At 47.6% G+C, this 12496-nt stretch overlaps 1 protein-coding gene across 4 annotated transcripts in view; it reads left to right on the top strand.

Moving 5' to 3' along the window:
* Positions 1-12496, top strand: part of SH3KBP1 (SH3 domain containing kinase binding protein 1) — a 324977-nt gene that overhangs the window by 260498 nt on the left and 51983 nt on the right. For 3 of the 4 annotated variants that reach the window (XM_028122625.2, XM_028122628.2, XM_028122627.2), the window contains 2 exons: positions 661-789; positions 11204-11255. In XM_028122625.2, coding sequence (XP_027978426.1) covers positions 661-789; positions 11204-11255 — 181 coding nt within the window. The remainder of the gene's footprint in view (positions 1-660; positions 790-11203; positions 11256-12496) is intronic. The other variant, XM_028122626.2, reaches the window with a different exon arrangement.

A 12496-nucleotide genomic window follows, 5' to 3' on the forward strand; every position in this document is an offset into this window, starting at 1 on the left:
GCACAAAATAGGCGTTCAATAAACATCTGACGAGTGAAAGAACAGAATAGGGAGTATTAAAAGGGCAGCAGGTTTGATCTGGAAAAATGAATAGATTTATTCTTTCATTTAGTAAGCGAATGTTGAGTTCTGTAAGGTGGGGGAAGGGCTTTTCATGATGACAGCCGTGCCCCATCACCACGGAGAAAAGATCAGGAAGAGCAGTGCATTTATGAGCTTGCTGGAAGTGTGATTTTTCTTATGCTTGGCTGACTGTCGCAAAGTCCTTTTTAATTTCCATAAGCTTTGTGACAGGCTAATCAAAGAGAACATTTGTGCATGTGATATTTCCTAAAGCATGTTTGCAGTTGAAATAATTTTATTTCAGCAAAATTAAGATGAAGAAAATACATATCCTCCCATCTTTAAAGAAAAGCAGATCGGATTGATGTGGGGCATCTGACGGCAGCACTGGGTTCTGAGTCCCAACCAGTAGCTCCAGCACACTTGCGCTTTTGTTCTCCCATCTGACTTGGAGATTGGTGCTCACTTCGTCTCAGTAACCACTGTTGTGTTGATAGTGGCCTCAAGGAAAGGGCCTCCATTCTCTCTAAAAAGGGTGTGGGACCTCGCCGGAGGGTACTTGCCCCATTTCTCACTCTCTGCTTTCCCGTCTCCTAGGACTGCATCGACGTGGGCTGGTGGGAAGGAGAACTCAACGGCAGACGAGGAGTGTTCCCTGATAACTTCGTGAAGCTTCTTCCACCTGACTTTGAAAAGGAGGGCAATGTAAGTCTTCCTGGCCTTGAGGTCAGTACTCCACATGCAGTCAGAATGGTGGCTGCCATGGCGGGTCTCGGGATACTGGGTGAGGGGAGTTTAGGGGACCATTGAAGAGCACTGGCATTTTAGTTCAGTGGACCTGGTTTCTGAGCCCTTGGCTGTTCTGTAGGCTGGGCATGAGTTACCTTCCACCAGCCTCAGTTTGCTCATCTGACAGCTGGTCTCAGTGATCCTTATTCTGGTGTTGTTGCATGAATAAATAAGATAATGTGTGGAAAGCATTTGGTGTGATGCCTGGAACATATAAGCATCCAAATGACAAGAACTCTCGGGTGCTCCGTTTGGTAAGTGGACTGCCCGCATCCTGTGCGGTATGTCCCTGGGGGGGTGGTGAAGTGCCCTATACTGTGGAAGTGGCTGAGAAGCACATTGTGAAGCTGAGGACGCAGAGCGAGGCCACTGATGTTCTTACACTGTGTGTGTACATATGTGGACATGTATACACACATTTGTCCATATGTGTATTCGTATACACCTCTGATCTGTTTTCTCTTTGTGGGGACCCATTTTCCAATGCTGTTGTTTCAATGAGCTAGTCCATCTTTGCCTTGCTCCAGGTGTATTGTCTCTCTGATGAGGATGGAACAAGAAAGTTGAAAAGTTAGAAGCACTTGATGTTATAAGGGGGCAGCAATTTGGTCTCTTCCATTCTGCGCTGCATCTCAGGGCTCTTTGCTGAGGCTTTCACTTGACTTCTGCCTGCCTTTCTGGACTGGTTCCTATTTATGCCTGTTGGGGCATTGCTACTGGACCATGAACCTAACCTTGAACTATGACCATCCCTATGGAGCTGATGTTTATGAAGGATAGCTACACATTGGCGGATTGGTTGCTAAGGATACTGAACAGCATTGATGGTGTAGGTACCGCCTAGATGAACGAATGTGATGGTTCAAGAAGCTGCATGGTGTTGGTACCCACCAAGATCATGTCCCATAGATCTTTAGATTGGTTTGAAGCCTAGGGCCACACCCTAGGATATCCCAAAAGGATAACTTGCTTTCCTATATCGTTTAGCTGAAGAATGTTCTGTTCCACCCGTGTTATTCTCTCTTGGAACTGAGTTTGGGGTTCAGAGAATCTAGGTTCTGCTTCCTGGTGTTTTCTATATCCCCGACTCTTAGTGCTGGTCCATGGGCCACACTTTATCAGTGTTACCTGGAGCTTGTTAGAAATACTCAGACCCCATCCTAGACCTGGGGCATCAGAACCTGCATTGTAACAAGATCCTCCAGCGAACCATATACATGTTACAGTTGGGGAAGTGCTGGTATAGAAGCAGGTATCTGTTTAAGTGATGACAGCTCCACCTTCCAGTTCCTGACCATATTTTAGGAGGGGAATAAATTCTCAGAACAGAGAAGAGCTCACTCACAAAAGAAAAAATTTCCAGCAAGCAAAATCATTTGAGCCATTTTTATTGGATGATCGAAGTGTGGTGGCTTATCAGTTGACAGAATCCAGCCGTGAGAAAAACAGATGCTAACGTTTAATACTGACTGGATTGTAAACGTTGTGAAACAAGAGGACACAGGAGTGAGGTGTGGCAACCATTGATAGTGCTCATGACTCCAGGCTGTAGCTTCGGCTGGACCTGGGCTTGAATCATGGCCCTGTCACATCCTCTGTTCAAGGTCACCTCACTGGATGTGTCTGAGCCTCAGTATCTTCATCTATAAAACTGCAAGAAGAATTGTACCTACCTGTTGAACCGTTGAGAAGATAGGAATTCTTTAGCATGGCGCTGGTGCTTCGTAAAGGCTCCACATATGCTAACTCTTCCCGCCTTTGTAATTACTGTTCGCACGAGTGTGGGAAGGCTCCAGCCGAAACTGGGCAGTAATGATAGCAGTCAGACTCTGGTTCATCTTGCTTCAGCTGGTCAAATCAACACAGTTATCTTGATGTCTTTTTTTTTTTTTTTTAAGATTTTACTTATTTATTCATGAGAGGCAGAGGGAGAAGCAGGCTCCCAAGGAGCAGGGAGCCCGATGCGGGACTCGATCCCAGGACCCTGGGATCATGACCTGAGCCGAAGGCAGACGCTTAACCATCTGAGCCACCCAGGCGCCCTATCTTGATGTCTTTATGAGCTTCCCTGGGAATCCAAATGCATCTGAGAACTTTGATGATAGCCTTCAAAAAGAAATCGAGTACTTTAGAAACTATACCTATAGAGACAAGCGGGCACAGAATGGCATAATCTTCATGTTGTTTCTCATATTTGTTTCAGGACCTGCTACCTGGCAGTTATGTTTTATGTTTATTTATTCACCCACTGTATGTGTGTTGGGTCCCTTCTCTTGGGCTAGCCACTGTGCTGGTTGATGAGGAGGGGAGGGTACATGCAGCTGCTGCCCTAGTGGGCGTAGAGTTGGGCAGCAGGTCTGATGTTCAGGGCCATAGAGACTTGCTGGACCTTTCCGAAAGGACATTGAGGGTGGGCCTCTTCCAGGGAGTGGAGGGGAGAGGGCCATCCAGACTGCCTGTTTGACCCTTCTCGCCGATCTTTGCAAGCCGGGTAAAAGGTATTCACGTCCTGAAGCACTGGGATGCCAAGACCTTCCTGGTGACTCCTCTCCCTGTGGCCAAGGAATCTTAGCCAGCATGCTATCCTGCTGGCCATTTGCTACCTTCCCGGTTCTGAAGGAGGTAGTATGATTTTGAAGGCTAAGCTGAAATCTGGATAATTCTTTTAACAAATGAGCCATGTCTGTGGTTGCCTACATTGTGGCACCTTGCTTTCTAGTTCCCAGTCACATTTTAGTGGGACAATAAATATACCAGGTGAGAGAGATTCCATGGCATACTCTTCTAGAAGCTCTGCTCTGTTACATAAGGTATTAAGGGAAGACTTCCACTGAGAGAGTGAAGTTGTCAGTGAGGAGTGGACTCAACTTGCTCATTGAGGCATGCACGCTCCTTGGGGCCCCGTGGGCATCTCTCCAACCTCAGACAGGCAGCCACCATCTCTTGGATAGGTCTTTTAACCTTGTCCCTAAGAAGAAAACGGCAGGGGGAAACAACAGTCAAACCTGTCAGACAAAGTAATACCTACAGCTGAGAAGTGATTGTATAATGTGACATTTAGCTTTCAGAAAATTTAAAGTATTACATCCTTTCCATCCCCTCTGGCCCACAAAACCAGCCACCCAGCTTTGCATCGGCTGTTCTGCCAGCCTTTATCGCCGCACGCAAAGTGTTGGTGAGCTGGTGACAGTGTGACAGGAACCGGGGCTGTTGTTTGCTGAGCTGGCTGTGTGAAGATGATTAGAATCATTAACACAAATGCACTGTGTGAATGACAGAGTCTGAAACATTATTCTGCCACCAGTTTCAGCACATGTCATCTTGTCTTGCCAGTGGCTGGGGCTGCAGCCATTCACCCAGAAAGGAGGACGGTCTGGGATGATTGGGATAGACAGCAGCAAACAGCATTTATTCAGCAGCAGACCTCTTGAATCAGTAGGCATCACCAAAGCATTCTGACGAGGCTAGCTCTTTTCTGTGGCGGCTCGGTGCGGACTCAGGTAGCCTTTTGGAATTTCCTGGAGGGCTTTCTTTCAGAGAGTCCTCAACAGATTCTCTCTCACTAGGTGACAAACGCTCTGGGGCTTTCTCTCAAGATGTTCCCTGGCGGGGAGAGCACCCGTTGATCTCTTGGTGCATATTTTAGAGCAATTATGTAAGCTATTTATGAGAGAACGTAGATTCAATGGCTGTTTATTTTGAGACTTGACAGTAAAACTGAGTATCAAAATGGAAAGATTAAATATTCCGAGAGCTCTAATGAAGCAATGCACATGCTCTGCCATCATTATTGAAGGAAAATGGGGAACCTGAACTCTCAAGAACAGCAGAAAACTTCCCAGTGTCATTGAAAAAAAAAATAGAATAGATATTCTGAACGATAATGTTCCCGAAGGATTGCGTTTTAAGAAAAAGTTGCAGGCTCTAGAGTCTTGAAGAGAAACTGTTCAAATCACCCGAAGACGATGTTACTGTTCTAGTGTCCATCGACACGGAGGAACCTTCTGAGTTTGTCTACCATGTCAAGAACCAGGGCGTTGCAAAAGTTCCCATAGCGAATGTTCTGCAGCGGAGGGTCTGCCGCTCAGGGGCACAGAAACCTTCCCTCAAAGATTTCTCAAGGTGCCTGTGGCTGCGATGCTGGCTCCCGTTTGCCAGCTCACGGAGCCTGACCCAGCGACCAGGCTGCCAGCTTACTCATTGCAACGAGAACTAAAATGTCAGCCGGCCTGGAGCACGCGGGTCTGCCTGCCCAGGGTGCTCGCTCCAGCTTCTACAGGAAACCGCGTTTGTTGGGCACTTTCTGCGGGAGCTAGCTGCTCTCACCCAGGCCCTTGCAGGTGCACCAGAGGGAAGGGTGCGCGCCCGGGAGCTGTGCACTGAACTCCGCCAATCCTGGAGGCTGCTCGCGAGCGCACCGCACCTTCAGCCTCAACAACCCTCTCCACGGCTCTTGGGGTTCACAGCTGAGCGGACCCTTCTTGTTCACTGTCGATCTCCAGACACGCTGTGGTGCAGTCAAGTACATTTCCCACACTCTCAGTTATGGTCGAGTGCCAACCTTAAGACCACTCAGCAGTTCAGTAGGGTCCAAACTTTTACAGGAAGGGACTCGCTTGATTCCCACAATGGCTAGTCCGCTGGTGGGGGATCTTGCCGGTGTAACTGGGACTACATTCTCTTTACCGCATTCCTAGGAGGTCCCTTACCTTAGCCCCCATCATCTGACAACCCAGTTTATAAAACCAACTCAACTCAAATTTTCTTTGTTCCTAGTCATGTCCTTCAGCCTTTTGAGACCCAATACTTCTAGTTTCTAAAGATGTCCAATGAAATATTTCCCCCAAAAATAGTCTTCCAAAGAGAAACAAATAGGTGCTTCCAATAAGCAGCATTGTGAAAAAATAATTCACCTCCAACCTTATCTGTAGAGATGGGGACCGTCAAGGCACTAATGTCACCTAAGCATGACCTAATGGCAGAGCCCTAACTGAGCTTCCCTGAAGTAGCCTGGATGGCCTCCTTCTCCCTTCTCTGCTGGTACTTACAGCCCGTACTCTCTCAGCTGAGCACCTCATTCAGTTGTGCCCTTGCCTGAAGTGCTTCTCTGTCATCACTCCGTCCGACTGTCATCTCTTTGAAGGCAGAGCCCGTGTCCCAAGCTTCTCCTTCATGGGGCCTGAAAGTGTGTGTCTTAGTTCAGGCTGCTGTAACAGAATACCATAGACAGGGTGGTTTATAAACAACAGGACTTTATTTCTCACAATTCGGACGCTGGGAAGTCCAAGATCAAGGTGCCAGCAGATGTGGCATCTATCTAGTGAAGGTCCGCTTCCTGGTTCGTAGATGCCTGTGCCCTCACTCGGCAGAAGAGATAGGGTAGCTCCCTGGGATCTCTTCTGTAAGGGCACTAATCTGATCTATGAGGGTGCCACCCTCATGATCCAGTCACCCCCCAAAGGCAGCACCTCAACACACCACCACATTGGGGATTAGGTTTCACCATAGGAATTTTGGGTCCATTCAGTGCACAAACATGCAGCCTATAGCAGCATGCTTGCTTGATACAGGGTTGGCTCTCAGGACTCGCCTGTCCTTTGGTCGTTTGGTGACCAGGTGTACCTTCCCTTCTTTTGGTCCCTCCCCTCCTACTTACTGCTCTCTCCTGCACTAGCATGAAAGAGGAAGGTGGGGGGGGGTAGGGAGAAGTGGACATGGGGGTGCTCGGGTCTTTCTATCGAGATGTGAGGTCTGGGCATGGAGTCGAGGCATCACTTTTACAGTGGGCGGAGGGAGCAGGGGCATGAGACAAGGGGGTAAAGTGTGAGAGCATCTTGGGAAGAAGCCAAATACCAAAACCTGTGTGATTCCCCAATAGGCTAGCAGTCTGGATAGGCCCAGGGATGCAGGCCACCAGGCCAAAGGTTAAGGAGAGGAAACTCAAGAGAGACCCTGCTGAGAGCAGGTTTTTGTGGTGGCCCCCAGGGACCTCCTGTGCTAGAGACGCTGTAGGGTGCAGAGGGGCCCTTACAGGTGCTGTAATCACCCGGAGCATAGCCTCAGCTGCACTCTTCGAAGGTGTCGCCAATCCACCAGGGACAGGGAAGCAAAGGGCAGAGTGGAGGCCTTCATGTGTATCTAGATCCATGAGAGGTGCCCTGGTCAGGAACTGTCCATTTTTAACCCCTCTCTAGCCTCACACAGACACCTCTAGAGAACTTAGCTGGATGCCTGGAGGAGGGCTCCCCAAGGCTGAAAATCAAGCTAAGATTTGCCTCCAGAGCCTTATCATATATATTCCTCTAACAAAGTGCCCCCCTCAAGTGTACCCAGCCATCAGGAGTATGCTCCTCTGGTTATTCTCAACAAACCACATGTGTGGGGCCAGAGCTCTGAAGGCAAGAGGCCAAGTGGCAAGTCAAACTTCCTGCCAGGGAGACCAGTTGAGCCAGCTGATGAGCTCTTTGCCTGGGACTGGCCGGGCTTGCCAAACAAAGGGCAGAGTCAGCTCTGAAATCCATCAGCAGGAAGTAAGTAAGACTTGCCTTCCTGCTGTCTTCACTCCAGAACATTCAGATCTATTTCCTTCCTGGTAATAATGGTAAGAAATCAGATCTAGTTAACGTATCCTTTGAAGGATGGTGTTTGCTTCTGTGTCCAAGCCAACGACTCGACACAGGCAGATGCACACGCAGGCGCACACAGGCCTGTACACCCTGCATATGGGAAGACCGGGGAACGCATTCTGCTCTCCTAGAAATCAGAAAATGTTGGCTCATTGATTTTGTTAGGAACATTTTCATGTTGGCTCTTAATGAATTGCCACAGTCTGGATGGACATTGAGGGATGTGAGTTCTGGGCCCTCTTTGGCCACCACCCAGCGGTTGACCCAGCCCCTCTGGGCCTCAGTCTCCTCAGTATAGAGGGGACTCTGTGATCACTCGTAGCTCTAATATCCTCTGTTTCTAGCATCGATCTGCAAATCGAGCGGGCTGAAGCCATCTGAATTTGGATCTGGAGTGTTATATTTCCACTATGGAGGGAGGGATAAAGAGAAGAAATAGAACAAGTGCCTCTAAAAATTCATGACTGAAAATAACTCGCCTGAGTTGAAAGGGTGTTTCTGACTGCACACCTGTGGCACCAGTTAATGCTGGTCAACTCGGCAGAGAAGGCATTGGGCTACTGCTTAACCTGGAGACCCGCTCCGTGCTGTTTCCTTGGTCCGGTCACAATCGGACATTTTGGGGAAAACTGACTAAGTGATGTGCTTGCGTCTTTTGATTTAAGAATCATGAATGCCTGTGCTGAAGTCTTTCCTGTCACGTTTTGCTACAGATTTTCCCAGCCTGCCTTCTCAGTTCTCACTGCCCCATGCTTCCTGTTGCATTTAAAGAGGAAAATCCCTGTAGGCCCCTGTGCAATCTTCTCTTAATCACTTGGGGGGCAGTCTGGAGCTGCACGGAACTGTGGCCCTGGTTTTTGTTTAGAATTACTTTCAAAGACCTCTTCTTTGAAAATGTGGCATCGTTTCTCATCTAAGGAGGCCAGAAGGCTAAGTTTGAGGGCATCAGAGAGTGAAGTCAGTCAAAGGGAAAAAACAAAAGCAAAAACAAACCCAGGACAACCTATAAACCCGTTCTGCTCATAAGCAAACCTGGCCTGCAGCCAATGCTGATCAAGCCCCGTGGGTGCAAGACACACAGCACAGACTGTTTCCTCCTTTCAGAACTGCCCCCACCTGCTTCCACTACCACCGGGGCTCCTCACGACACCTCACACCTCTGCCTCCTGCCCCTGCCCCCGTCAAGCACACACTTGCCACGACCACGCTTGTCACACGCTGTCTCTTAGCCTAACACTTCCTGTCCTCTCTCTCAGTGCCCCTCTGCCCTGCCCGGTCACATTCCGTCAGTCTGCCCCATGCCAAATCTGACACAACACTGAGGGATTTTTTTCTTTGCACAGTAATCTTGGAAAACATGATGACTTGTAATTGTCTTTTTTTATTTGGGGCCCTGTGGTTTGAGGCGAGGTCGCTGGGGGAACAGGCTCAGCAAGGGGAGGCTCATATGAAATGGTTATAAAATGTTTCAAACAAGCAGGAAGCGAGCAAGACACCCACTGGGTAGGCATCGTTGGGGCTTGGCCAGGAAGAACGAGGCCACAGGGTGCTGTCTGTGAATCAGAAGTTACTCTGATCCTGAGGTAAAGGAAGGTTAGTTGGCAGAGTTTCAACAATAACTTCATTAGGTAAACACATCTGTCCCCAGCTAATTTGTACAAGGACAGAGAAAGGAGGCAGAAAAAGGAAGAAGTTGGAGTGGAGAGCTGGAAGGGGCTGGCAGACAGGAAAGGGCCTTTCGCCAGTGGACGGCCTGTGTGCAGGGGGAGGTGGCCCTTAGAGCATCTTTCTTTCTCTTTTTTGTAATGAAGTGAGTCTGTACTCATATAGGCGGTACTGGAACATATTAAGAAGGGAACACACAAACCCACACATGCCCATAATCCTACACTAGTCAGGTATCACACTGTAAATTTATTCCTTTCCAGTCTTTTTCTCTTTCTGTATATTTTGTAACATAGTTGATTCGAGCTCATACTGTAGCTGCAATCTGATACCCGTATTTTCTTCCTCCCAACTTTCACATGACACAGTTCCCTGTGCTTCTGTACACGCTGTGTGTGGTGTATGGCCTTGTGGTGGTCTGTCTTGTGGATGCTCTCTGGCAAGGCAGGTCCTTCACAGTGGTTAAGAGCAAACCTGTGGGTCAGACAGCATGGGGCTGGGCTCCCAGCCCCCACCCTATTTAATAGACTGGTGACTTGGGGAAATGGCTTCATCTCTTTAAGCCTCAATTACTTCATCTGCAAAATGGGCATAATAAGATCACTACTTCTAGGCTTGTCACGAAGATTCAACAGGGGCAGTGCTTACTGACTCCCTCTGCGTATGAAACCACCTCCTCTCAAGAGGGAAGTGATACCATTGCCATTTTACAGATGAGAAGCTTTAGCTAGGTCAGTTCACTTGCCCAGTGTCCATGGCTAGGAATTGAAAGAGCCAGCATTTGTAATCAGTCAGGCTCTGAAACCCCACCTCTCAGCCACCACACTACTCTACTTACTCCCGGTAACTTAGCCACGTCACCCAGCTACTGAAGAGCAGAGGTGACATGTCACAGAATCCAGAGCCTACATGCTGTGATGCCTCCTGAGAAAGTTCTTTATGGGTCTCATATTCTCCGGGTTTCACTTGAAATCATTTCCTCCTGTGCTCTAGTACTATAGCAGGCACTGGTGGGCCCCAGCGGGTAGGGGCCAGGGACTGGTGGGTGCTTTGGCTGGTCCTTGCAGTAATGTCAGAATGGTTCATTTTCAGAGTGCAGGAGAGAGTCTCTGGAGCTGTTTTAAAAAGTTACTGGTGTGTGATGCCCAGAGAGGGTCAGGAGAAGCATCAGCAGCAACATGGATCAGATTCTCAAATCCTCCTGTTTCCATCTTTCTTTAATGATTTTGATTTTGAGATGGTTCTCTCCTCACCTCTGGCTCCCCTCTCCAAGTATGGTGGCCAAGAATTGTGCCCTGGCTGGATTCTTGGCCCCTGAATCATCTGCCAAGTGCAGCCTCACCATCTTCCTCCTATAGTCAATCCTGTGTGAGCAAGGAGAGGCCCTGGAACCGGTTCAGGGACGGATGCCACCGATTGCATAGCTGCCTCGTCACCTACAGACTGACAGGCTGTGAGAGAAAAACAGACCACAGCCAATATGCAAAAAACCCCATTCCACTTTCCAGGGTACAACTGGTCTGCGGGGGGCCTTGCGAATGGCCTGCCAGCCTTGGGGTCAGAAGGGGCTGAAGGTTTAGAACCCACTGACTCCCAGCCACAGCAGCCCCTTGGCCTGCTTTTGCTGAAGGTCCCCCGTCCAGAGCAGATCTGATTTCGAGCTGTCCCAATGACTCTCCTGAATCACTTGGTTATTCAGCAGATTAAATCTTAATTGCAAATGCGGTTTTGGTGTAGGAGGACCATTGTGCTTGCTGGTTTCAGGCCATTTTTGCTGAGCCGTGCTTTTCCAGAAGGCTGTTACAAATTTAGAAAGGGGGAAATGGTATTTCATTTGTCCGTCAGAGTTTTGTTTTGCAGACTGAATTTATTTTAGTGTTGGCTTAAAGGTGCCAAAATCTGACATCCCCGAAGAGAGAATTGCCCAATTTTTTGGAGAGCTCCTCTGGACTGTCCAAACTACATCTAGAAAACAATGTCTGTGGTCCTTGTGTGACAGGCCAACAATCTCGTTGGCTTGCCAACAATCTCATGTGTTATCATTTTGATTCATTTTTCAGAGACCCAAGAAGCCACCTCCTCCGTCCGCTCCTGTCATCAAGCAAGGAGCAGGTAATGCGCTTCCGTTCTGGACACAACGTGTCCTTCTGTGTGTATCTACAGCACCCTTGGTAGAGCTCAGGGTTCTTAGGTTCAAATGCCACGGATCACCAAATTGGGAAGTTACCACTTGGTCTCAACAGGCAGATTTTAAATATACTGCTGCTTTTCCTAAAAATTAAACATATCATTAAAATGTATCCCTGGTACAGTGAAAAAATCTAGCCTCCCAGGTGAATGACCAGAAAGACTTTGCTTTGGAGTAAACCAGTTTTTTTTTTTTTCTGTTGTATTTTTTGTATTTCTAATCAACTGCTTTTGAGGAAAGAAGAACTTAATTGTCCTGCTTTGCCCACACCCACCTAATCTCAAGGGTCAGCTTAGGGAGGATTGCTTCCCACGGGTCATAGCCTCACCACGCATGTACAGTGGTGCTGAATTTTTAAGCAAAAAAAAGAAAAACGTGGTTAACCAAAATTTGTACTTACTTCACTTACACCGCCCAACAAAAAATGTTATTCTAGCAATAAATACTTTTCCTCGTGATACTTTTTTCGTCTTAAAAAGAGTCCAGTTCACTTTTTCTGTGTAGTTCAGACATTAAAGTTGAATAATATAGGAAGACGTGATGTGGTTGGACATTTGGTAACACATTGCGCACAGGGTTCTCATACCTAAAAATGATCATTCATATTTCCCCACAGAACTCTTCTTTATAATTGTTAAGAACTAATTATGGGGAGAAATTCCTCCATGAATAACTAGTTAAGTGGCATTTTAACAAATTAACAACTAAAACAGAAGAAGAGTAGGGGTATTTTTAGTTCCGCACATGAATAACTGTGATATTTCTATAGCATTTAAAGTATGAATAAATTTCCAGATTGGTTTATTCACAAATTTATTAAGGAGTGATTTTTTTTAACATTTTTTTGGCCCACGGAGTTGAGGGGGAAATCAGCTTGACCCCAAATTCCTTTCCCATTCCCTTTGGGATAGTTGAGAATTACGAAGATTAAGACCCGAAATGATGTGTTAATTACATCTCCTGTTCCGCCCCCATCGTCGTTTGCATTGAGCAGTTTAATTTTGCCACCTAGTGGTTCACACCGGATCAATATTTTGTTGTGCTGAAATTAAAGCTGGCTGTTGTTTTGCTTTTCTCTGACGACCCTTTTCCTCGAGGCCTTGGCGATGGATTACAGACCATGGAGATGAGCTGAGTGGCCCAAGGCTCAAGAAGCCTGGAATGT

The sequence above is a fragment of the Eumetopias jubatus genome, unplaced genomic scaffold, assembly GCF_037043125.1.
Source record: "Eumetopias jubatus isolate StellerSeaLion01/CBP00866 unplaced genomic scaffold, mEumJub1_p1.0 scaffold_11, whole genome shotgun sequence".
Taxonomy (NCBI): domain Eukaryota; kingdom Metazoa; phylum Chordata; class Mammalia; order Carnivora; family Otariidae; genus Eumetopias; species Eumetopias jubatus.